We start from the raw sequence: 25,442 nt of genomic DNA, 5'->3' as shown, positions 1-25,442 counted from the left end.
TCAAGCTGAAGCCCGGTGCCGTGCCCTTTGCAGTTCACGTTCCAAGGCGAGTTCCTATCCCATTAATGGATGAAGTAAAACAGCATCTCGATGCGATGTTGAAGGACGGAACAATCGAATCAGTGACAGAACCGAGTAAATGGTGTGCTCCGCTTGTATTAGCAGCAAAACCAAATGGAGATATCAGGCTTTGCGTCGATCTGACCAAGTTGAACAGCAGCGTTCAACGTGAGAACTTTCCGTTACCTGCAGTTGATCATCTGTTGGGCCAGATACCCCCCAGAGGCAAGGATCTTTTCCGAGCTGGACGCCAAAACAGGATTTTGGCAGAAGAAACTGACAGAGAAGTCTCGAAGGTTGACGACTTTCATCACGCCTTTCGGAAGGTTCCGTTTCTTGAGACTTCCGTTCGGAATTTCTTCAGCTCCAGAAGTTTTTCAACGAGACATTGCAGACCCTCTACAGGGTATTCCAGCCGTAACGAACCTGACAGACAAAACTTTAGTGTGGGGAGTCACTCAAGAAGAACACGACAGACGTCTCAGAGAAGTTCTTCGACGATTCCATGAACGTCACTCTCAACAAGGACAAGTGTGTCTTCGGCGTCACTGAAGTAAGGTTCTTAGGTCATCTGATAGACCACAAAGGAATCCGGACTGACCCGATGAAAGTAGAAGCCATAGAAAATCTTCAACCACCAAAAGATCTACGTGAAGCGCAACGTTTCATTGGAATGGTGAGATATTTGGCCAAGTTCATACCGAATTTGAGCGAAATTTTAGCCCCAGTTCAAGCGCTACTGAAAACAGCCAATGACTTTGTGTGGGACTCCGAGAAAGCTCGAATCAAACGCTTGCTTACGTCGGCACCAGTCCTAGCACGGTTTGATCCTAAGCTACCGGTCATCGTCTCTGCGGATGCATCGTCTTACGGCTTGGGAAGTGTGTTGCTTCAAGAACACAAGGACGGTACGGTGCACCCTGTGGCCTACGCGTCAAGAACTATGTCCATTGCAGAAAAAAGATATGCTCAAATCGAAAAAGAAGCGTTAGCACTCACTTGGGTTTGTGAGAAATTTGAAGACTTCATTATGGGACTGGACTGGAAGTGCGTCTTGAGACCGATCACGAACCACTCGTGCCCATATTTTCAACGAAGCAACTGGATGAATTACACCTCGTTTACAACGCTTCAGGCTACGGATGATGATATATTCATTCACAATCTCATACACTCCAGGTAAACAGCTCTTAGCAGCAGACGCCCTCTCAAGAGCCCTCTTGAAAGTGACAACTCCGGTGAATTGGAGGAAGAGACTAAGGCCTACGTGAGACTTGTGTGGTGACAGCGTCCACCACTGGATGGCACTGTCCACGTAATAGGGAAAAGAACGCGCCTGCGCGATGTTGAAACTGAACTTGGGTTTTGCCGCTCAAACGAGACAGTCACGCGGTGCACTCGTTCTTGTAGGTTCTGTTTATTTGTGTTTAATTGATTAATAAATGTTTAATTATATCTTTGAATCGTAGAAGGGATTGTTTGTCGTCAACCGCTTTATTCCTTATACGACAAGTGGTGACCTGGCCGATACCGAACGCTCTTCTGCTCGATTTTCATTCCGCCTCCGTCGTTACCTACTATCATGGCGATGAATGTGAAACTGCCACCTTTCTGGAGCCACGAACCTAAACTCTTCCTCAGCAGCGCAGAGGCATTGCTCTTCTTTCACAAGATTGAAGATAATCTCACGAAGTTCCACCTCATCATTAGCGCACTTGGCCCAGACGAACTGAAGCTTGCGAAACCGCTACTTCAATCCACTAACGCAACAGAACGCACCTACAAGAACCTCAAGGATACATTACTTTCCGAATACGGCCAATCGAAGCAAGCCAAAACCAGCAGCCCCTCTACGACATATGCGTGAACTTTCTGAAAATTCACTCGCTGACGATTTCCTGAAATCACTGTTCCTGAATCTACTACCGCCGCACGTGCAGAGCATCCTGTGCATTTCGGAACAGCCTCTCGACGCCTTAGCGAAAAAAGACGACAAAATCTTTGCAGTGACTCCGACCAACGCCGAAAGCGCAACTGTGTCATCGGAAATGTCAACCGCTCGTACTATCGCGGAACTCACGGAGAAACTTTCAGTGCTCACCGAAAAAGTCGACAGCATTTCCAGGTCTCGACAACAGCGCAACGATGTACCGGTTCGACGCGAGAGCCGATCGCCACCGCGAGATAACGCAGGTATGTGTTACTACCATTCGTGTTTCAAAGAGAAAGCGCGCAAATGTAGGTCACCGTGTTCGTTTTTTCGCGTTTCGTCCAACGCCGCCGACCACGCGCATGAAGAAAAAATTGTGAGCAGGGAGGAAAACGAGGCGCATTCCTCTTTTCTTTTCAAACCAGCAAGTCGTCTTTTCGTCCGTAATATCAACGACAACTGGGTGTTTTTGGTCGACACTGGCAGTCAAGTCAGCATTATTCCTCATCCTTCACCCACGTCGCTCAACTCTTCAGCCGAGTTTAGTTTATACGCCGCGAACGGCGTAATCATACCAAACGGTGGTAAGCGAGTCGTTTCGTTGAATCTCGATCTTCGTAGAGACTTCAGCTGGCGTTTCATCTTCGCCAAAACGTCGCACGCCATCATCGGCGCGGATTTCCTGAACCACTACAAACTGACGGTGGATATCGGCAACAATCAGTTGATAGAGTCGACGACAGGACCGTCAACGAAAGGTAAGCAAGTCGATTTACAAATCTCGCCTTTCTTGTCTGTTTCCGGCAATTCCGAATTTCATTCGCTTTTGAAAAAATTCCCGTCGCTTACCCGGCCGTTCAACCCGAAAGTTGATCCACCTAAACATGATGTCCTTCATTATATCGACACCCAGGGAAATCCCCCTGTGCAATGCAAGTCCAGACGGCTCACTCCAGAGCAGTACACGCTCGTCAAAAACGAGCTGACCACATGGCTCGATCTTGGTATCATTCGACCCAGCAACTCGCAGTATGCGTCACCGATCCATGTTGTGAAAAAGAAAGATAACAACTCTTTTCGTCTCACTGTGACTATCGCATGCTGAATCGCAACACGACACCGCAACTGTACCCCGTACCGCACACTCAGGACGTAAACAACCAGATAGCCGGCTGCACAATTTTTTCCAAATTGGATATGACACGGGCGTATTTTCAAATCCCGATATACGGTCCTCATCAACACAAAACTGCAATTGTGTGTCCCTTAGTCAAATACGAATTTCCCCGCTTGAACTTTGGGATGCAAGGTGCCGCATCATCGTACCAGATGTTTATGGACACGGTGCTACGTGGTCTACCCTTCACATTTTGCTTTCTCGACGACATCTTGGTGTACAGTGCCTCACCCGACGACCACAAACGTCACCTGGAAGAAGTTTTCCGACGTCTTGACGCCTACGGCCACGTGCTCAATGCCAACAAATCAGTCCTGGCTGTCCCTGAACTAACTTTCTTGGGCTATACCATCAACGCTCACGGTCTCAAACCGCTCGCCGACAACGTCGCGGTCATCAAAGACTATCCACCTCCTAGAACGTTAAAACAGCTGAAACGTTTCCTCGGTATGATCGCATTCTACAAAAGATTCATCCCACTATGTTCTCAAATCATCGATCCGCTCCAACGTTGCCTTAAAGGTAAATACAAGCCAACACCTGCGCTCGAACTCACGGACGACCAGCTGAAAGCTTTCACCGACATCAAGCAAGCGCTCACCGACGCAACTCTACTTGCTCATCCGCATCCGAACTCTCGACTTTTTCTGCTTACCGATGCCAGTGGTACGCATGCTTGGCCGCTCTCTGCGAACTTTCTTCAGATGTTCCTCCACCTTGGAAACTGTAAAACGAAGTTTTCTGGAATATTCGTTTTTCTGGAAGATTCAACCGTATCTATAAATAAGACGGCGATCACAAAAGAGAGAGCTGTTGGACTTTACGCTCAATAAGGGAACTCTGATCTGGTTAGCGTGTATCTCTGCTTGTAAATACATGTAAAAATTGCTGTTTGTGAATAAATCTGTAACGTTACGCAAAGTGTTTCCCTTCCTCTGCTTATTTCAAGGACTAGTGAAAAATTATCCTAAACAATACTTTGCTGTATATGAATTATATACAGCCAATCTTGATGTATGTATTCCCGCTACAGGGGCTCCGGCCTCAGGCGTAATAAATAAATATATATACATAATGTTTCGTACCGGTTTCTGTATGGTCTGAACATCCTGATTATGAATATATATAAGTAACTTTTTTTAAAATCATATTCATTATTCACTATAGATTTTCTGTCTGTTGTAGGTTCGAATTTACACGGAGTTGAGCTGTTCGTTTCCCTTTGTTTGGCTGTTTTATTGATGACTTTAACCATATATTTTCTCATATTTCGCAACAACTGATGACACTATATAGAACACCTTCGTATGGTAGCGGAGAGTGACGTCATCCTTGTATATGTCTATAAGTGACGCACATATATGTTCCTATTTCTTTTGACCTGAAAGAAAGATAAAAAGAACGGAGTATATCGGCTGAACAGGTGCAGATATATTTATTAATTAGATTAAAAAGTGATAGATGGCAACCAAAAGTTGATAAAATAGAACTTTATGCTAACGATTATTTTCACGTTAATTCAATGACAAGTTGTTAATAATATAAAAGAGAGAAAAACCAGACAAAAGTAAAAAAATTAAAATAAATAGAATCGCTACTTGTGAGATATTAACTTTCTGCATAAGCAAATCCAGTTTTTGGAATCGCTAAGGAAATAGCAGGTCAACTCGTGCTCGCAAAAGAGCATCCGCTACCACATTGCTTTTTCCCTCTGTAGCTTCAAAAAACAACAAAATAGATAACAAGAAATTTATTCATACGAAGGTGGTACAACCTTGTCGAGCGCGGGAAACAAGACCAATGAATTCTTTTCTTCCTCCCCGGAACCGCGCGCTTTCTCTTAACGATCGCAGCGCCACAATCCCCCCCCCAGTGCGGATCGCACGACGAACTAATTATTGACAACAAAAGAAAAAATAGATGCATATAAACACACATAAGGAGGGAATTATACATGCACTAATAAAATTGCACGGGGCTCGAGTTATGAAGAGAGACTTCATTTTTTGAATATGTTTACATTGGATGAACGCAGGTGTTGAAGAGATATGATCGAAGTGTTCAAAATTTTCAATTGGATGGATAGGATGGACCATGAACTTTTAATACACCGCCAATCGACTGCTTTTACAAGGGGACACCAGTATCGATTGGTGAGGGACAATGCAAGGTTATGGTGTCGCAGGGAATTTTTCTCTAATAGGGTTGTTAATAAATGGAACAGCTTACCCCCAGAGGTAGTAAATTGTAATACAATTGACACGTTTAAAAAGAAATACGATAAACATGTTGGGGTAAATCGAGAAGCTATCCATACTTAGAATAAGACAACCATAAATACATTATGGGCATTGTACAGTATTTTATCATGTGTATATGTGGTTTATAATTTTATTTTTTAATTGGGTTGCTGTATTTTTGAAATCTATGACATCCATATTTGTTATGGGCATCTTTTTCTCAGCCACCTCGTTGGGCAATTTGCCTGTTGTGGCGTTGTATTTGTATAAAATGTGGCGATTCGGGGGACGACTTGCTCTGCCATAACGAGTCAATGGGTTCACTTTAGTGGCAATGTGCGCTAGTTTCACTCATGCAATGTTCAGACATACGTTTCTTCCTTTGCACCTGAAGGTGATTATTGTGCCTTGCGATCACTTCATAGGGGCCATCATATGGGTACTGCAACGGCTTCTTGACAGCGTCACTGCGAAGAAAAACATGAGTGAAATGATCAAGTTCTTTATGGATGAATGTTTTGGATCTATTATGGTGAGACGCTGGGACAGGTCGAATTTTCGAAAAGTGTTGTCGTAACTCAGTGAGCAACTGTTTCTCATTGACATCTGTTTTGGAAGCTGAGAAGAACTCGCTAGGGAGTTTGATAGGTTCACCATATATCAGTTCAGATGTGGAGTATTCCAGTTCTGGCTTGTATGCCGCTCTTAGTCCCAGAAGAACGGTTGGCAATGCTGCCACCCAATCTGTTGAGGAATGTTACTTGATCGCTGCTTGAAAGACGCGATGCCACCTTTTAACGGTACCATTCGCTTCCGGATGGTATGGAGTGGTACGATTTTGTTTGATCCCCAGCAGTTTGCGGAGAGATCGGAATAGATCTAAGGCGATCTTCTCAGCAATGAAGACACTCAAGAAAAACTTAACTTCATGTTTATTACAACAACAAAAAGAACAAAATTAACTATGAGAACATGTTAGCTAAAAAGGGAAAGGCGCGAGTTACAATATTCGTTACGTATTTATGCACAAGGAAACACGATATCGCGGTATTACGTCAGCACTACCGAGTTGGATGAGTTCACGCCTGTTGCCACATCACTCCCCTCGGGAGTTTCAGGTTTGGCTGATCCTGAAACGCACAGTTCTACCACTCCGTGTGACGTAACTTGAAGACTGTCCAGTTCTGACAATGGATTTTGGCTCAGATGAGCTTTGTGTAGTAGGAACCTGAGTTGAATCGTTGAGAGAGTCACTTTGCAAGAACGCAGGTTTAAGCCGGTCCACGGACACCCATTTCTGTTTCATTGAAATCTGCAGCAGGAACACCTTCGAACGCCGTTTGAGCACCTGGTAAGGCCCATTGTATGGAGGCTGTAGGCTTTTGCGCACAGCATCATTCCGGACGAACACGTGGGTGCACTTGTCCAATTGTTTCGGAATGTACACCACCTGCTTGGCATGCCATTTAGGGCCTTTTCACACGGAGCGGATGCGGGTCCGGAAGAAGTTTTAACAATTGGAATATACTGCGCCTTTCAGACGAGCCGAAAAATCTCCGCACCTAGGAAATGTTCATGCGGGTCCGGACGTCGTCCGCATGTGTCAAAACCTAAGTGCGGGCTCCGCATCCGCACATAGAAGTTTTGACAATAGGTTTATTCGGTGCTATTCAGACGATGCGGATGCGGAGCGAATTCGTCCGCATCTTTGGCTACTTTTTGAAGGTGATTTTTCCACGGAATTTTTTCAATTATTTGCCATAAATACCCTTAAAAACACCATATGATGGTCCCTGCTCATTAATATAATGTACCCACACACGTGTATCCCTTCGTTTCCTTCTGAGATTGAGATATAGCAACTTCAACTGCCTTTTGTCCATATTTCACAATTTTATACAATAAAACCTGCAAACAACGGCCACTGACGGGACCAAAATTATAAGCCGTTCTGTTCATTACGAATATTTAATTGACTACATACTTTAATAACTTTTAAATTTAATTTAAAAATTTTAATTTTTTTCTTTTTAAATTTTTAAAATTATTTAAAAATATAAATATCTGAAATATTATTTTAAATATTTGTTATGTTTTTAAATTTTTAATCTGTTAATTTTTTTAAACTTTAAAAAAAATACTTTTATTAAACAACCTTATCCGCGTACGGTGTTCACTCAGGGCCGGATTAAGACGTTTGAAGACCCTAGCGCTTGAATATTTTTGGTGGTTCCCTCGATACCTACAAGTATATTTTACTCAATATTTAGTCTATAAACTTAAAAAAATGAAATTTTATATTTCAGAAGTAACTAATCTAAGGATGGGATTTCACTCTAAAAGGTTTATGAAAGTTATTTTATAAAACTTGAAAAAAGCAACTAATAAATTGCAAGTGCAACCGATAAATTTATTACTTGCTTTTTTAAAAGAATTATTATAAAATTTTTATAGTGTAATCCGTACTTGAGGCCGGGATTATACTATAAAGTTTTGTAAAAGATCTTTTATAAAAGTTAAAAAATTCAACCAATAGGCGCATTGGTTGCATTCAAGCAAATGCAACCGGTGATCTTAATGGTTGAATTTTTCACGTTTTATCAAAGAGCTTTTACAAAACTTTTATAGTGTAATCCCGGCCTAAGACAGAATTGTGATGTGAATATTTCTAAGCACAGACATTTTGAAAGTCCCAACCCCTCCCTTTTTTTATACTTGCAAATTCTTCGATTTTGCTGAATTTTTTTTTTTTTGGAACATCGAATGTTTTGGATGTTTTTGGATTGGATTTTTCGAACATTGGATGTGTTTTTGGAATTTTCTTTCATATTTTTCCGAAAAGACAGATTTTTGTTCAAAATTTTTTGAAAATATTTTAAGATATTTTCTCCCATCGACTACTTGTGAGGATCGGAATGGAGGCATCTTTAGGCTCAATGATAAAAACCACCAAAGAATGCCTCTAGGCTGCCTATGGGCACTGAATCAGGGGTGAAGGAGAAAAATAATTACAAAAATTGCGAAAAAACAGTTTTTATACACGAATTTCGAACTAAAGATGCGGGCGATTCGTCCGCATCTTCAGTGCTCGTTTGAAAGGGTATGCGGACCCGTGTCCGCATCCGCTCCGTGTGAAAGGGGCCTTAGATGGCTGTGGGCGGATTTCGCTGAACGCCTTGCGTAGATGACCAAGGAGTGCAGGCTGACTGACGTCATAAGAAGCGGCAAAGAATTCGCCGGGCAGTCTTATCGTCTGGCCATACAGAAGCTCTGCGGAAGTATGATTCCATTCTTCTCTCACGGCAGTCCTGAGACCTAAAAGTACTAAAGGCAAAGCATCAACCCACGATTAATTTACATAACACATCAATGAAGCCTTCAATGTTCTATGGACTCTTTCAATAAAGCCTTCAATGTTCTATGAACTCTTTCAATAAAGCCTTCAATGTTCTATGGACTCTTTCAATAAAGCCTTCAATGTTCTATGAACTCTTTCAATAAAGCCTTCAATGTTCTATGAACTCTTTCAATAAAGCCTTCAATGTTCTATGAACTCTTTCAATAAAGCCTTCAATGTTCTATGAACTCTTTCAATAAAGCCTTCAATGTTCTATGGACTCTTTCAATAAAGCCTTCAATGTTCTATGAACTCTTTCAATAAAGCCTTCAATGTTCTATGAACTCTTTCAATAAAGCCTTCAATGTTCTATGAACTCTTTCAATAAAGCCTTCAATGTTCTATGAACTCTTTCAATAAAGCCTTCAATGTTCTATGAACTCTTTCAATAAAGCCTTCAATGTTCTATGAACTCTTTCAATAAAGCCTTCAATGTTCTATGAACTCTTTCAATAAAGCCTTCAATGTTATATGAACTCTTTCAATAAAGCCATTAGCTTTAGGATTGTATGCGGCTGTACGGCAGATCTCAATACCTAGCATTTTTAACAATTTTGTGAATGTGAATGACATAAACTGAGTTCCTTGACCACTAGAAATACGAATAGGAGCACCAAATCTAGCTACCCAGTGATAGAGGAAAGCCCTGGAAACAGTTTCCGCTGTGGCATCCATCACTGGTACTACTTCGACCAGTCTTGTGTGTCTATCAATTAATGTCAGACAATATCGAAAATTTAAAATGGTCGATAGAGGACCAATTAAATTTAAATGAACGTGCTGAAATCTACCATTTGGCACTGGCATGTGCCCCAATGGTGCAACGGTATGCCTGCGGACTTTAGCCTTTTGACAAGCAATACAAGTCCGGCACCATTCAGCCACGTTTTTCCTAACACAAGGCCAACCATTTACTTGTTATTTGCCTTAATGTTGATCTTGTACCAACATGCGCTAAATTATGAACGGAAAGAAAAATATTTTTCTTAATACTTCAGGCACAAATAAACGTACAAATTTACTAGAAATATCACAATAAACTGGTTCACTAAAATTAGGTAAATCTACAAGTTTCAAATTTAAATTAGATTGACTAGAATTTTCTAGGAGAGAATTCAATTCGGGATCAGCCCGCTGTTGTGCCACAAAATTTTCAAAGTCAATATTTACAGGAAGTTCAATACTTTCAATGCATCTGCCACCAGATTTTCACAACCAGATACATGACGCACGTCAGTAGTGAATTGAGAAATAAACTCAAGATGACGCAAGCGTCTGGGTGAACATTTTTCGAAATTCTGGCAAACGCATACGTCAATGATTTTTGATCAGTGTACACACAAAAATTTCTTCCTTCTAACATAGACCTAAAATGAATAATTGATAAATATATTGCAAGCAATTCTTTATCAAAAGCAGAATATTTACACTGAACATTATTGAGTTTCTTAGAAAAAAAATGACAAAGGTACAAAACCCAGTTCAGTGACTTTATGCAAAGCACTAGCTACTGCAATGTCACTAGCATCTGTAAACAAGGCTAACTCACAGTCAAGCTCCGGATGGGCCAATTGCGTTACATTTACAATAGCATCTTTACATTTTTCAAAAGCAATCACTAACTCAGAAGTCCATATTATAAGTTTGTTATTTTTTTTCCTACCACGCAATAAGTCATTTAACGATGCATAAAGTTCTGCTGAGTGTGGTACAAATCAGCGGTAAAAATTTACATACCCCAAAAATCTACGCAATTCTTTTAAAGAGCGTGGTTGTGGGTAATTTACAATTATGTCGATCTTTTCAGGAAAAGGCCTACACCCAATAACATCTACTACATGACCTAAAAATAAAACTTCTCATACTCCAAATTTATATTTTGATACATTAATTGTTAGGCCATATTTTTGTAATCTTTGAAAAACTAATTTTAAATTATTCATATGTTCTATTTCATTTTGGCTAGCGACCAATATGCCATCCAGGTACACAAAAACAAAATCAAGACTAAATAAAACTTCATTCAGAAATCGTTGAAGTGTTTGTGGAGCATTACATAAACCATATGATAAATATACAAATTCAAATAAACCAAACGGTGTTAAAATAGCCGTTTTTTCTATGTCTGGCTCATTTACAGGTATTTGATTAAAAGCTCGTACCAGATTCAGTTTACTGAAAATTTTACAACCAGACAAATTTTGAGTAAAATCCTGTAAATTTGGTAAAGGATATTTATCAGGACGTGCCCTAGCGTTTAAAGCTCTGTAGTCGCCAGTTGGCCTCCAGTCACAGTTACTTTTGGGCACCATATGAAGTGCACTTGCCCATGGGCTCTTCGATGGTCTGCAGATGCCGTGGTGAAGCATAAGGGGCCGTTCAAGTATTACGTAAGCAAATTTTTAGCCATTTTTGACCCCCCCCCCCGTCAGCAAAATTTCGTCATCAGCTCTGTTCCTCTGAATCCTAACTCATATTTTCATAAAGGGTGGTTGATGACGTAAGCATTATCCAAATCCGCCCCCCCCGTCATCAAAAGTCAGCATCCCCCCGATGATGACGTAATACTTGAACGGCCTTTAAAAGCAAACTCATCTTTGGCAACCTTAAGTTTGGCTGGGCTCAAACGCCTAACTTTACAAAAAACGGGAGGTTCAACCGTGACAATATGGTGGACTGTATCGTGTTTAACTTTTACTGGATACGGCTTTACTTTGGTTACTTCGGAAAACTCATTTAACAATTCATGATATTTACTGTTACCTAAAATAGTCTTTACACTTTGTACTGAAGATTACTAAATAAGTACTGACCTTGGCATTTACAAGAAGTGGTTGGATCGATTATTTGACGACTTTTAATATCTACCAAAAGTCCATATTTTTTCAAAAAAGCTGCACCAAGTATGGCTTTAAAAACATCAGCAATAATGAATGTAAAATCGAATTTTCTTCTCAAACCAATGTCAATAAAAAGTAATTTAGAACCATAAGTTTTTATGCTGGTACCATTTGCTGCCATCAAAGCATAGTTTGAAAGCGGTCGACAGCCTCGATAACTTCTCGGCAAGAGGCTTACATCAGAACCACTATCTAACAAAAATTTCAACTTTGTAACTCGATCGGTTACAAACAAGCGGTGGCTAATGAACCCATTTTGGTTCGGATCCACCATATCCGAATCGGGGCATATCAGTTTATACAAATACAACACCACAACAGGCAAAATGCCCAGCGAGGTGGCTGAGAAAAAGATGCCCATAACAAATATGAATGTCATATATTTCAAAAATAAAGCAACCCAATTAAAAATGTAATTAGAAACATTATAAACAATATATACACATGATAAAATATTATACAATGCCCATAAATAATACTTATGGTTGTCTTATTCTAAGTATGAATAGCTTCTCGATTTACCCCAACATGTTTATAATACTTCTTTTTAAACGTGTCAATTGTGTTACAATTTACTACCTCCGGGGGTAAGCTATTCCATTTATTGACAACCCTATAAGAGAAAAATTCCCTGCGACACCATAACCTTGAATTGTCCCTTACCAATCGATACTGGTGTCCTCTTGTAAAAGCAGTCGATTGGCGGTGTACTAAAAGTTCATGGTCCATTCTATCCATCTCATTGAAAATTTTGAACACTTCGACCATATCTCCTCGACATCTGCGTTCATCCAATGTAAACATATTCAAAAAATGAAGTCTCTCTTCATAAATCATAAGAACATGGTTTGATACATTTTTCAGCCTTTTCCGCAAACTTTTTATGATACCAACATATTTGAGGTTGTTCTGAATCTGTGAAAGAACTCAAATCAACGGATCTCCGAGAGGATGATCGTTCACAGGAAATTGAACGAAATTTTGATTTGCATAAATTTATCGATTTTCGATTTTAATGACTCGATTTTTCAATTCACGAACCTGAGTTTGCAATACAGCAACCATTTCATGCAAATCAGGAGGAACTGAGCTACTATCACGCAAGTTGGCATGTTTGACAGAGTTACAATATTGGGCATCAAAATTTGCAGCATCAAAAATTTTGTCAGCGACATCAGCTAAATCTGACAAATCTTTGTCGATAGTACTTAAAATCGACTGTACTGATGTCGGTAAATGGAATAGCCAAATAGATTTCAAGCCTATATCCGAAAATGCAACTCCCGCTAATTCCCTCATCCTTCGGAGAAAAACCGAGGGCTTTGAATCCCCAATAGTGAGATCTTTCAATAACGACTGAATTCGCCGGCCCTCAGAAAGACTGAAATTCTTTATCAACCTCTCTTTAACAACCGAATAAGGTTTCACTCGCTCAGGATTCCTAATTAAATCGGCGATCACCAACATTGTTTGCTGATCCAAGGCAGCTACCAATGCACAATATTTAGTTGCTTCGGCTGTAATACCCGATAAGCAAAAGCTTACCTCAACTTGAGCAAATTAAAGGGTTGGATTTTCAGGCCAGAAATTCGGCAAGCTGATCGAAATTTTATCGACATCGTGAGATTGTTTGGGCTCAGCGCTCGATGCCTGATCTTCAGTTAGAGGCATAATGATCGAGAAGGAGAAAAAAAGTATATATATTGCAATAATATTTAACACTATAAATAAATGTGTATACGAGTAAAATGCAAAATATCGATAAAATATATAAAATATCACGTAGCACAACAGAAGGCCGATACGAAAACTGAACTCACCTTAGGATTTGGAGCTCCTTCACATGTTTAACATTCAAGGAATTTTCGCAACGTCACAGGGAACCGCAATAAACACTTCGAAGCTGCCGGATAACATCCACTAAAATTCAGCGGGACCTCACAGCAAAGCAGGTTTCCTGATAGTTGTCTCAATCATCAGGGAAATTTGGTTGTTCGGGTCACCAATTAAGGCGATCTTCTCAGCAATGAAGACACTCAAGAAAAACTTAACTTCATGTTTATTACAACAACAAAAAGAACAAAATTAACTATGAGAAATGTTAGCTGAAAAGGGAAAGCGCGCGAGTTACAATATTCGTTACGTATTTATACACAAGCAAACACGATGTCGGTATTACGTCAACACTACCGATTTGCATGAGTTCACGCCTGTTGCCACAGATCACTGAAATTGTCGGCCTTGATCGGTAACGATCACTTCTGGTACTCCAAACCGTGCAACCCAAATATGCCTGAAAGCCTTAGCAACAGTCTCAGCAGTAATATCTGCTTTAAGAATGGCTACAAGCCATCTTGAAAAGCGACCTATGCAAGTGAGGTAGTATCGAAAACCTTTTGATAATGAAAGCGGGCTCACTATGTCGATGTGCACGTGACTAAATCGTCCGGATGGAGATACGAACTGTCCAATATGAAGGCTGATATGACGATGAATTTCTGACATCTGACACGCGATGCACGCTCGAGCCCAATTTCGAATGTCTTTTTTCATGTTCGGCTATACATATCTGTCGGTGATCATTTTAACAGTAGATTCAACACCCGGATGAGCTGCTTGATGAATAATTTTGAACACGTGCAAACGATATTGTTTAGGGATATACGGCCGTGGTTTAGACGCCGAGGTATCGAAAAAAAGTTGTTTTTCCAGGTATGGAAGAGAGCTGTTGAAGAACGAGTGAAGATGGTATATTTCCGTTGAGAGCAACTGCTTCAGTTCAAGGTCATTCCCCTGCGGTTCGGCGATGAGGTCATAATCCATGGTAGAAGAAAACAGTAGGTCAGCTCCTGCGAGAGGTTTGTGAGAGAGCATCCGCTACCACATTGCTTTTTCCTTCGATATGACGAATATCAGTTTTTTTTTATATTTTTTTTTTATACCGAGCACAACTCAGGTCTATCGCCATAGGCAATTTACTACCTAGCGAGGACGAATATCAGTTGTAAACTGAGAAATTAGATTTAATTCATTAATTTGTCTAGGATCGATTGCTTGTCGGCTTTCTGTTTGAAAACGAACACCAACGACCTATGATCTGTGAAAATCGTGAAAGGTTTACCTTCCAGTAAATATCGGAAGTGAATGGTCGATGCAAAAATTGCCAAGAGTTCGTGGTCATAAGCACTGTATCGCTTTTCGGTATCACTCAGTTTGCGGGGAAAAAAACCCTAGCGGCTGCAAGCTATCATTGACGCGTTGTTGTACCACTGAGCCGATAGCTATGTTGCTGGCAATTGTTACGAGCGCGATTGGGGAATAGGGCCTCGGGGATGTGTCAAAAGAACAGAGGAAAGGTAGCAGAAATAAAAGAAAATGGAGCTGAATTTGTACAAGTAGCACCTGTGCGGAAAGAAAAAGTCTACAAGGCTATAAGATGTATGAAAAAAGGGAAATGCCCTGGTGAATATGGGATTTCAATAGACATTATTAAAGAAGCAGAAGAAGAATTTGCCAGTATGCTAGCTGCTTTATTCACAAATTGTCTCACAAAATCGGATGTACCTGAAGATTGGAATACCGCAATGATGGTTCTTCTTTACAAAAAGGGTGAAAAAGATTATATCAAGAACTATCGACCAATCAGTCTCCTATCAGTAACTTATAAAATCTTCACCAAAGTGCTAACATATAGTCTTGGATCCAAATTGGACGAAGCTCAACCAAAACAAGCAGGATTTCGAAGTTGATTCAGTACAATGGATCACATCCAAACAATCAGGGAACTTATAGAGAGACACAAGGAATACGAATTATCATTGTGTATGACCTTCATTGATTTTGAGAAAGCGTTTGACTCTGTCTTCACATCTGCTATTGATAAAACTCTAGATAAAATTGGGGTAGAGAAAACTTAATTAATATCATCAAGAAAATATATGACAAAGCAACTGCAACGATTCGTTTGGATAAAGGAAAAGCAAAGATTAAACTTGGGAAAGGTGTCAGACAGGGTGATACTATCTCACCAAAACTCTTTACCACTGTTTTAGAAGTATTCAGAAAACTGGATTGGGATAAGAAAGGAATTAAAATAAATGGAGAATTTATCAACCATTTGCGTTTTGCAGACGACATTGTTGTTATCAGCAATGATCCAGACGAACTAGAAGAAATGATACAAGAACTGGCGAAGGCAAGTATTGAGGTGGGCTTGAAAATGAATCTGCAAAAGACTAAAGTTATGTTCAACCCCTTTGCGTTGAAGAGGACAATCTTGCTCAACAACACAGAGATAGAAGAAGTAGAAGTCTATGTATAGCTGAGACAAGAAATTACCATGGACAACGGAACCATTAATGATATAAACAGAAGGTTCAGGATTGGATGGAGCACTTTCGGCAAAAACTGTGTAATTTTGAAGAGTCACATGCTTCTATGGCTGAAAAAAAAGTGTTTAACCAGTGTGTGCTACCAGCACCGACTTATGGAGCTGAAACATGGATACTCTCAAGCAAGACGATACAAAGGCTACAGACAACACAAAGGAGCATAGAAAGATGTATGCCAGGCATTACAAGGAGAGACAGAAAACGAATCACTTGGATAAGGAACCACGCAAAGGTGTATGATATCATGGGAAGAATTAAACGTTTGAAATGGAAATGGGCTGGACATATATTGCAAGAAGACAGGACAACAGATGGACCACAAGTATTCTAGATTGGTACCCCCGTGGTGTTCAACGTCTAAGAAGGCGTCCCTACGCAAGATGGATTGACGAGATCAGGAAAGTGGATGGAATGAACTGGATGGCTAAAGCATCAGACAGAGCACAATGGAAAAGTTTAGAGGAGACCTTCCTCCAGCGATGGATTGAAAATAGTTGTTGTTGATGATATATATATCCAAAGGCAGCTATAAACACATAACTATAAATGATAAAATTAGAAGAAAAATGAAAAAATACACAAATAAATCAAACAATGAGGAGGTCGTTCTCAAGGGGACCCCCCCCCCCACATTGTTTCAAGCAGCAGTACTACCATCAGTGCCCCCGACATTTTTGCAAAAAACAAGCTTTGGAAGTCGAAAAAAGCATATATGAGAAAATACAAAAATTGAAAAAAACTAGAAAAACACAAAAATATACATTAGTAGCACAATATTAAACTTACACCTCCACAAAAGTGTGTTCAAAAGTTAAAAAAATACAAAATAAAAATGTAAAAATGAAAAACCTGATTCAACTCTTTAATGGTAATGTCACAAATTATGAGCCACATGCGTCAACTAGCAAGTCGAAAAACGTGGGTGAAGTTTGAAACCCATAAAGGAAGACGGATAACCGTTGCCACTCAATACATTTAAAAGTCAGAAAATGCTTTAAGAAACTCGTTTACATTATTTCATGTTTTTTTAATTCTTGATAGTTGTCCAAAAAATATATTTTTCAGAATTCTAATACTAATATTAGAATTGAAATTAGATAGAAAATTAATTTAAATTTAAATTAATTTTATCAAAAATTCCAATAAAAGCTACGTTATTAGACAAACAAATTTTAAGATCAAGGAAATCCGCAGAAAGGGGGGGGGGTCATGATTGGTTCTCTTGTTCAGAGGAAATAATTTGTGTCATAGAAATGTAAAAAATATTCGCGAAAGCACTAGAAAAACAAGTGCCCATGGGTATACCCTTGATTTGTTTAAAGACATCGATGCCATTATACAAGTAGTTCTCAAAGATGAAAAATTTTACCAAATTATTCGCCATGTGGCTCATAATTTGTGACATTACTATTAACGAGTTGAATTTCAGGTACGTTTTCATTTTTTTACATTTTTATTTCCTATTTTTCCAACTTTTGAACACACTTTTGTGAAGGTGTCCATTTAATATTGTGCTACTAAGTATTTTTCGTGTTTTTCCAGTTTCTAAATTTTTGTATTTTCTCATATTTGCTTTTTTCGACTTCCAAATCTTGTTTTTCCCAAAAATGTCGGGGAACTGATGGTAATTCTATGCCTTTTCTTGGCTTACCATCATTAGAAACATGTTTGCTGCTTGGAACAATGGGGGGGGGGTTCCCCTTGAGAACGACCTCCTCATTGTTCCATTTATTTTTGTATTTTTTCATCTTTTCATTTTTCTTCTAATTTTATGTATACACATGTATATATTTCCATTTATGTGCGCAACTTTCCATTTCTGCCTTGGTCGAACGTATATACTCATGCATGCTTCTCACCTGTTTATTTATTTATTTTTTTTTGCTTTTTTTTAAATCTTTTTACTATCTCTATTTGTTTTTGTATTTTTTTTTTCATGCATGCATTTCATATAAAACAAAAATTTAATTGTTCACTTAGTTTCCTTCTAACGGGGCAGTTGGCCCAAAACAATAAAGGTTATATACATATATATATATATACATATATTCAAACATAAATGTTTTTCACAGTTCTCCATGGCCTCCTTAGCTGCATGTCATGAATGCCGTTATATCTCATTTTCACCCGTGGTTCCCTTAGAATATCCTAAGACCGCAAGGCGGCCGTATGGTCCCAGGTTGAGAAACACTGCGATACAAGACATTCAGAATAGAACAGTGTAAGAAATGAAAAGCGAGGGTAGCCAGTAAAGAAGAGAACAACTACGAAACAAAATGTATTCAAACACATGCAAATATAGCAGGATAGAGGATGGAAATGATTTTAATTATTCAGAAAAGCTACAGAGGAATTAGAAAACAGACCACAATCGCAGAGAATAAATCGTTGTGAAAGAAAGAAAGAAAAAAAAAATACACATGAGATTGGATAAAACATACGCAACAGCGACCTTCAGAAATTTATTACCTTTTTATTTCCTTTTTCCGTTTTTCGTGTTAGACGGAACAGATATACATCTATGTAGAAAGGAAATAAATAAGAGAAGAAAAAACTTCTTTTAAACGCACCCGCATTAATTCGTCAGCGTTTTTTCCAGCATTTTCCAAATGAAAATTCTCGCTAAAAACGTGTTGATGTTCATCGAACAGCGCACCATCTATGGGTTATTATTGTTTGTTTTCTACCTTTTTTTTTCATCGTTAAGCGACTAACATTGATGACGTGTAGGAAATGAAATTTCGGATGTGGAATCATGTGGTAAGGAAAATCTTTTCGTGCATTTCCAGGCTATTCTTGAAGTTTGTTCTCACAGGCCGTCGCCAGGATCACAGAAAATATTACACGTGTCCGTTTCTTACCTTTTAATGAGGAAATGCTACTGCTGTAAAATTTTGTTGCTACTTCTGAAAAAAAAATATGTGCTCCTGTTTTCCGCAAAAGAAACAACATCGACTGTATGACATCGATAATAATGCACTATTCAATATTTTGTTTACCGAAAGCGTAGTACTTGAACTCGGTTCCAAAAGATATCCAGTCACATATCCGGAAGAGAAGGAACGTTTTATATTTTATTGGGTGCAGTGATCATACTTGATATCACGCCGTCAAACCACGTGAAAAGGATGATTTTGAAAGACAGCTAGTACCGGTAAGTGTTAATCATAGAATGTCGTTGATGAATCTGTTGTGGTGGATCTTCGAATTAACGCTTATGTTTGAAGGATTGCAGATCGTCACATGCGAGGAAGATCAGCAATTGCAGTTTCGGGAATGTCAGTCTGTGACTAGTTGCGAATGTCAAAACCTCGGTTTCGGCGTTACCGGAATAGAGTGCGAAAATGTGACCGACTTTCGGTTCTTGAGTGAAAAACTTGGAGACGACGGGGGTGTTTTTTCTCCGGGAGAGACTTACGAAATTACTATAAGGAGAACTCCATCATTTCCCGGAAAGTCTTTCCAAGGACTCATCATTTACAGGCTAATTATAGACGACGTTGTCACGCAAAATGTTTCCATTTCTGTCTTCGAGGGCGTCGCGAGGCTCAGGAGGTTGCACGTCAGAGCCAGCTCCATAAAAGTAAGTGTTATAGCCGTTTCTTTTAATTCTTTTTTTATCATATGGATGAAAGATGCGAGAAATGTTTTTTTTTCTCTCTGCTACCATTTATTTTTCTATGAAAGGGGAATATAGTTTTTTGTATACAGTGCCATTTTAACGCATGGGCCCACCTGGGCCTCAGGAAATGATCTGGTTAAAATTTTCGGGATGAAGCAAGTATATTTGCCAGACAGGATCTCAGAAAAATTATTTAGCCGGGTGCCCATGATTTTAACCCATTTTTGACTGACGCTGCATTTGCGAAACGCCTTGTTCAGTTTTTTTCAATAAATTTTTATTCAAATTGTTTTATAAAATTAACGTTTTCGGAAATTAAAAGGTTCAATGTGTGCCATAGTATTTTTTTTTTCAATTTGTTTACGAAGAAATTAAATTTTTTATCCCTTTTCAAAAGTTTTTTCGGCAAATAAATGAAATCACTACGTAGTAGCCATAAGCATCAGGGTATGAAAAATCCCGGGTGCCAGATTGCCATGGAGACTAAAAAATTGGCTTTGACATCAGCTATTTTACATAACTGATCAACTGAGGTCTAAGATATGAACATGAATTTTTTTATTTTATAAAATCACTAGCTGATACCCGGCGCCGTTGCCCGCCCCGTAAAAAATTTATATATGTATAGCTTATTAATTATTTCTTAATCAAAAAAATTTCTGCATCAAGTAAGAAAAAATTACTTTTATTTTTAAATATTTTAATTAAAAACTTCAGGCAATCGCTTGTGGATAATACCCGATATGTTTTCTTTTTCCATCTGGTGTGTAGATGTACAAATTTTTGCTATTACCAACACGTGAACAGGTGACGAAAAGGTGTCCGTGTGAAAAACAGGGCTCAAGTAAGTTGATACCTGCCACTGCTAACGACTGGCCTTGCGCTTTGTTGATGGTCATGGCAAAAGCTAAACGAATCGGGAACTGTAATCGCTTGAAAGTGAATGGCATTTCTTCAGTGATAATTGGGATACGTGGAATGAAGACTTCTTTTTCTTTGTCACAAAAAAGAATCGTCGCTTCAATGATGCAATTGTGCAATTTCTTCACGCAGAGTCTGGTGCCATTGCAGAGTCTCGGTGTGTCCAAATTTCTTAAAAGCATTATAGGTGCTCCGACTTTGAGGGTCAAATTGCGTGGTGGCACACCCGGAATATCCAAAGGAGTTCAGAAATTCTGCAGTATACAGAACTAATGTCTGCGCTGTGTCTGTGACAGTGTCAACCGATTTGTAAGATGTGGAGTCTCCTGGAATAATTTTTAGGATTTTTTCGTTGATCTTGTTCACACTGCCATTTTTCGGTGCCAGAATCGCTCTCAGAAAGCCACTCATGGTTTTGGTCATTTTGTTGAATTTTTGGGAAGACTTTCTCTGCAAGTTCTTGAACTGAGTTTAACAACTGGCAAAATCCATTTGGGAACGTAATCGGTCCAGTGCTTGGGTCTACTGGTTGGTCAACTGATGTGAAAATGATAGCAGTGCTGAGTCATTTTGCAGTTGAACTCGCATGTTGGTGGATGATGATAATTTATTAACTTCGTGCCAGAGTGTTGATGATTTGAGGCAAGCATTGAGTTCATCAGTTGGCGTTGAAAATTTTTATTCCCAGTTTTGTCAGCGTAGTTGTTGTTCTCTGTTTTTAGCGACGTCATACGTCCAGCTTGTGCAGCGAATATTATTCAAACGCCTTTTACGCATTTTTTAAATTGAAACTATACCTATACGATGAGCGGTTGATGAGATAAAGGCCGCATTATCACTTACAGGATTACAGGACAACCTGTATATAGGCTAGCAGAAATACCCGGCGCTTCCCGGGTTTTCTGCAATTAAATTGGAAAAGTGACAAACCGTTATAAAAGAATAAACTGTTATAATAACAGAATTAAAGGTGTGACAAACCATTGTAAAGGCATATATTCACGTCTGAAACGCATTGTTGGAAACCACGGTAACCAAAGTAAACGTTGTAACAAAGTGATTGTTGAGGCCCCAAAACCATTGTTGCCCGACAGTTTTTTTGCCAATTTCGGGCATTTGCCCAGCTCTGACGAACTTTTAAAGTAGCCTACGGTTCAATCCCGGACCTGTTTGGTATATATGCAAAATCTGGCGACGATCGGTCTAAAACTGTAGATTTGTATAAAGAGCATACATACATACATACATACATACTTTCACATTTATATATAAGACTAGCTGATACCCGGCGACGTTGCCCACCCTGTAAAAAGTTTACATATATATACCTTATTAATTATTTCGTAATCAAAAAAATTTCTGCATGAAGTAAGAAAAAAATTACTTTTATTTTTAAATATTTTAATTAAAACTTCAGGCAATTGCTTGTGGATACACAATGTTTTTGTTTGTCCATCTGGTGTGAAGATGTACAAATTTTTGAGATTACCAACACGCGAACAGGCGACGTAAAGCTGTCCGTGTGAAAAACAGGGCTCAAGTAGGTTGATTCCTGCCACTGCTAACAACTGGCCTTGCGCTTTGTTGATCGTCATGGCAAAAGCTAAACGAATCGGGAACTGTAATCGCTTGAAAGTGAATGCTTCTTCAGTGATAATTTGGATACGTGGAATAAAGACGTCTTCTCCTTTGGCACATCCCGTTAGAATCGTTGCTTCGATGATGTAATTGTGCAATTTCTTCACGCAGAGTCTGTTGTCATTGCAGAGTATCGGTGTCGACAAATTTCTTAAAATCATTATAGGTGCTCCGACTTTGAGGGTCAAGTTGTGTGGTGGCACACTCGGAATATCCAAAGAATCAGGGGCGTCGGAAGTGTTTCGAAACTGTGGGTGCTCGTCTTTGGAGCCGTCCAAGTATTACGTATAAGTAAGTTTTTAGCCATTTTTTAACCCCTCGTCAGCAAAATTTCGTCATCGGCTCCGCCCCTCTGAATCCTAACGCATATTGCTGGGATCAGAGACGTACACGGAGGAGGGGGGGGCATAAAGGGGCTCATGCCCCCCCCCCCAATGATCAAAAATTTATTTTTTAATGCAAAAAAAAAATTTTTTGTGAACTCAAAAAAATTATTTATTTAGACCCGCCCTCTAAGCCATATAATGATAAATCGCATAAAGGCCATTGGCCCACGGACCAAATATGGCCCCGGGGGTTATCTAATGAGGCCTGCCCTCCTCAAACCGAATTTTGTAAAAATTAACTAAGCGGCACGTTCACAGATCGCTCAAGAGTCCCGTAGTACAATTCTAGAGCATTTAAGCGGCCCGTGGCACATTTTCAGGTTCACAGGCCCCCCAGTGCGGTTCTACATCACTCGAGTTACCCGTGGCACATTCTCAGATTATTTAAGTGATCCGCGGCATATAATAACAGTCAGGGGCGTCGGAACTGTTTCGAAACTGTGGGTGCCCGTCTTGAGATTCATATAGGAAATTTCGATTTTTGAATCAATTCTGTGGGTGCTCGAACCCGCTCTACAAACTTCCGTGGGTGCTCGAGCACCCACAGCACCCCCGGCTCCGACGCCACTGCAAAGAGTTCAGAAATTCTGCAGGATACAGAACTGTCTGCGCTGTGTCTGTGACAGTGTCAACCGTTTTGTAAGATGTGGAGTCTCCAGGAATAAGTTTTAATATTTTTTCGTTGATCTTGTTCACACTGTCATTTTTCGGTGCCAGAATCGCTCTCTCACAAAGCCACTCATGGTTTTGGTCATTTTGTTGAATTTTTGGGAAGACTTTCTCTGCAAGTTCTTGAACTGAGTTTAACAACTGGCAAAATCCATTTGGGAACGTAATCGGTCCAGTGCTTGGGTCTACTGGTTGGTCAACTGATGTGAAAATGATAGCAGTGCTGAGTCATTTTGCAGTTGAACTCGCATGTTGGTGGATGATGATAATTTATTAACTTCGTGCCAGAGTGTTGATGATTTGAGGCAAGCATTGAGTTCATCAGTTGGCGTTGAAAATTTTTATTCCCAGTTTTGTCAGCGTAGTTGTTGTTCTCTGTTTTTAGCGACGTCATACGTCCAGCTTGTGCAGCGAATATTATTCAAACGCCTTTTACGCATTTTTTAAATTGAAACTATACCTATACGATGAGCGGTTGATGAAATACCCGGCGCTTCCCGGGTTTTCTTCAATTACTGGGAGGATTGGAAGTGTGACAAACCGTTATAAAAGGAATAAACTGTTATAATAACAGAATTAAAGGTGTGACAAACCATTGTAAAGGCATATATACACGTCTGAAACGCATTGCTAGAAACCACGGTAACCAAAGTAAACGTTCCGAAAGTGATTGTTGAGGCCCCCAAAACCATTGTTGCCACACAGGTTTTCGCCCATTTCGGGCATTTGCCCAGCTCTGACGAACTTTTAAAGTAGCCTACGGTTCAATCCCGGACCTGTTTGGTATATATGCAAAATCTGGCGACGATCGGTCTAAAACTGTAGATTTGTATAAAGAGCATACATACATACATACTTTCACATTTATATATAAGACTAGCTGATACCCGGCGACGTTGCCCACCCTGTAAAAAGTTTACATATATATACCTTATTAATTATTTCGTAATCAAAAAAATTTCTGCATGAAGTAAGAAAAAAATTACTTTTATTTTTAAATATTTTAATTAAAACTTCAGGCAATTGCTTGTGGATACACAATGTTTTTGTTTGCCCATCTGGTGTGAAGATGTACAAATTTTTGAGATTACCAACACGCGAACAGGCGACGTAAAGCTGTCCGTGTGAAAAACAGGGCTCAAGTAGGTTGATTCCTGCCACTGCTAACAACTGGCCTTGCGCTTTGTTGATCGTCATGGCAAAAGCTAAACGAATCGGGAACTGTAATCGCTTGAAAGTGAATGCTTCTTCAGTGATAATTTGGATACGTGGAATAAAGACGTCTTCTCCTTTGGCACATCCCGTTAGAATCGTTGCTTCGATGATGTAATTGTGCAATTTCTTCACGCAGAGTCTGTTGTCATTGCAGAGTATCGGTGTCGACAAATTTCTTAAAATCATTATAGGTGCTCCGACTTTGAGGGTCAAGTTGTGTGGTGGCACACTCGGAATATCCAAAGAATCAGGGGCGTCGGAAGTGTTTCGAAACTGTGGGTGCTCGTCTTTGGAGCCGTCCAAGTATTACGTATAAGTAAGTTTTTAGCCATTTTTTAACCCCTCGTCAGCAAAATTTCGTCATCGGCTCCGCCCCTCTGAATCCTAACGCATATTGCTGGGATCAGAGACGTACACGGAGGAGGGGGGGGCATAAAGGGGCTCATGCCCCCCCCCCCAATGATCAAAAATTTATTTTTTAATGCAAAAAAAAATTTTTTTGTGAACTCAAAAAAATTATTTATTTAGACCCGCCCTCTAAGCCATATAATGATAAATCGCATAAAGGCCATTGGCCCACGGACCAAATATGGCCCCGGGGGTTATCTAATGAGGCCTGCCCTCCTCAAACCGAATTTTGTAAAAATTAACTAAGCGGCACGTTCACAGATCGCTCAAGAGTCCCGTAGTACAATTCTAGAGCATTTAAGCGGCCCGTGGCACATTTTCAGGTTCACAGGCCCCCCAGTGCGGTTCTACATCACTCGAGTTACCCGTGGCACATTCTCAGATTATTTAAGTGATCCGCGGCATATAATAACAGTCAGGGGCGTCGGAACTGTTTCGAAACTGTGGGTGCCCGTCTTGAGATTCATATAGGAAATTTCGATTTTTGA

General features: G+C 39.7%; 2 protein-coding genes across 7 annotated transcripts in view; one reads left to right on the top strand and one right to left on the bottom strand.

Annotated features, from left to right (window-relative positions):
- LOC149081583 (uncharacterized) overlaps positions 1–25,442 on the bottom strand; it is a 219,792-nt gene that overhangs the window by 66,541 nt on the left and 127,809 nt on the right. For 3 of the 5 annotated variants that reach the window (XR_016193316.1, XM_089236973.1, XM_089236972.1), the window contains exon 1: positions 4,253–4,290. The exons of the other annotated variants lie outside the window; for them this stretch is intronic. Coding sequence is in view for 2 of the 3 variants with exons in the window: in XM_089236973.1 (XP_089093099.1) it covers positions 4,253–4,275 (23 nt within the window). In the remaining variant the exon portion in view is untranslated. Of the gene's footprint in view, positions 1–4,252; positions 4,291–25,442 lie in introns of those variants that run through there. 5 annotated transcript variants of the gene reach the window in all.
- Positions 18,690–25,442, top strand: part of LOC149081584 (protein toll-like) — a 73,466-nt gene continuing 66,713 nt past the window's right edge. For both annotated transcript variants that reach the window (XM_089236971.1, XM_089236970.1), the window contains exon 1: positions 18,690–19,678. In XM_089236971.1, coding sequence (XP_089093097.1) covers positions 19,268–19,678 — 411 coding nt within the window. In that variant the 5' untranslated portion in view covers positions 18,690–19,267. The remainder of the gene's footprint in view (positions 19,679–25,442) is intronic.

The sequence above is a fragment of the Pholcus phalangioides genome, unplaced genomic scaffold (genome assembly GCF_987345545.1).
Source record: "Pholcus phalangioides strain wild (caught in Gottingen) unplaced genomic scaffold, Ppha-v1.0 ptg000009l_1, whole genome shotgun sequence".
NCBI lineage: Eukaryota > Metazoa > Arthropoda > Arachnida > Araneae > Pholcidae > Pholcus > Pholcus phalangioides.
The sequence above is the reverse complement of the archived record's forward strand: the minus strand, read 5'-3'. Positions and strand labels throughout refer to the sequence as shown.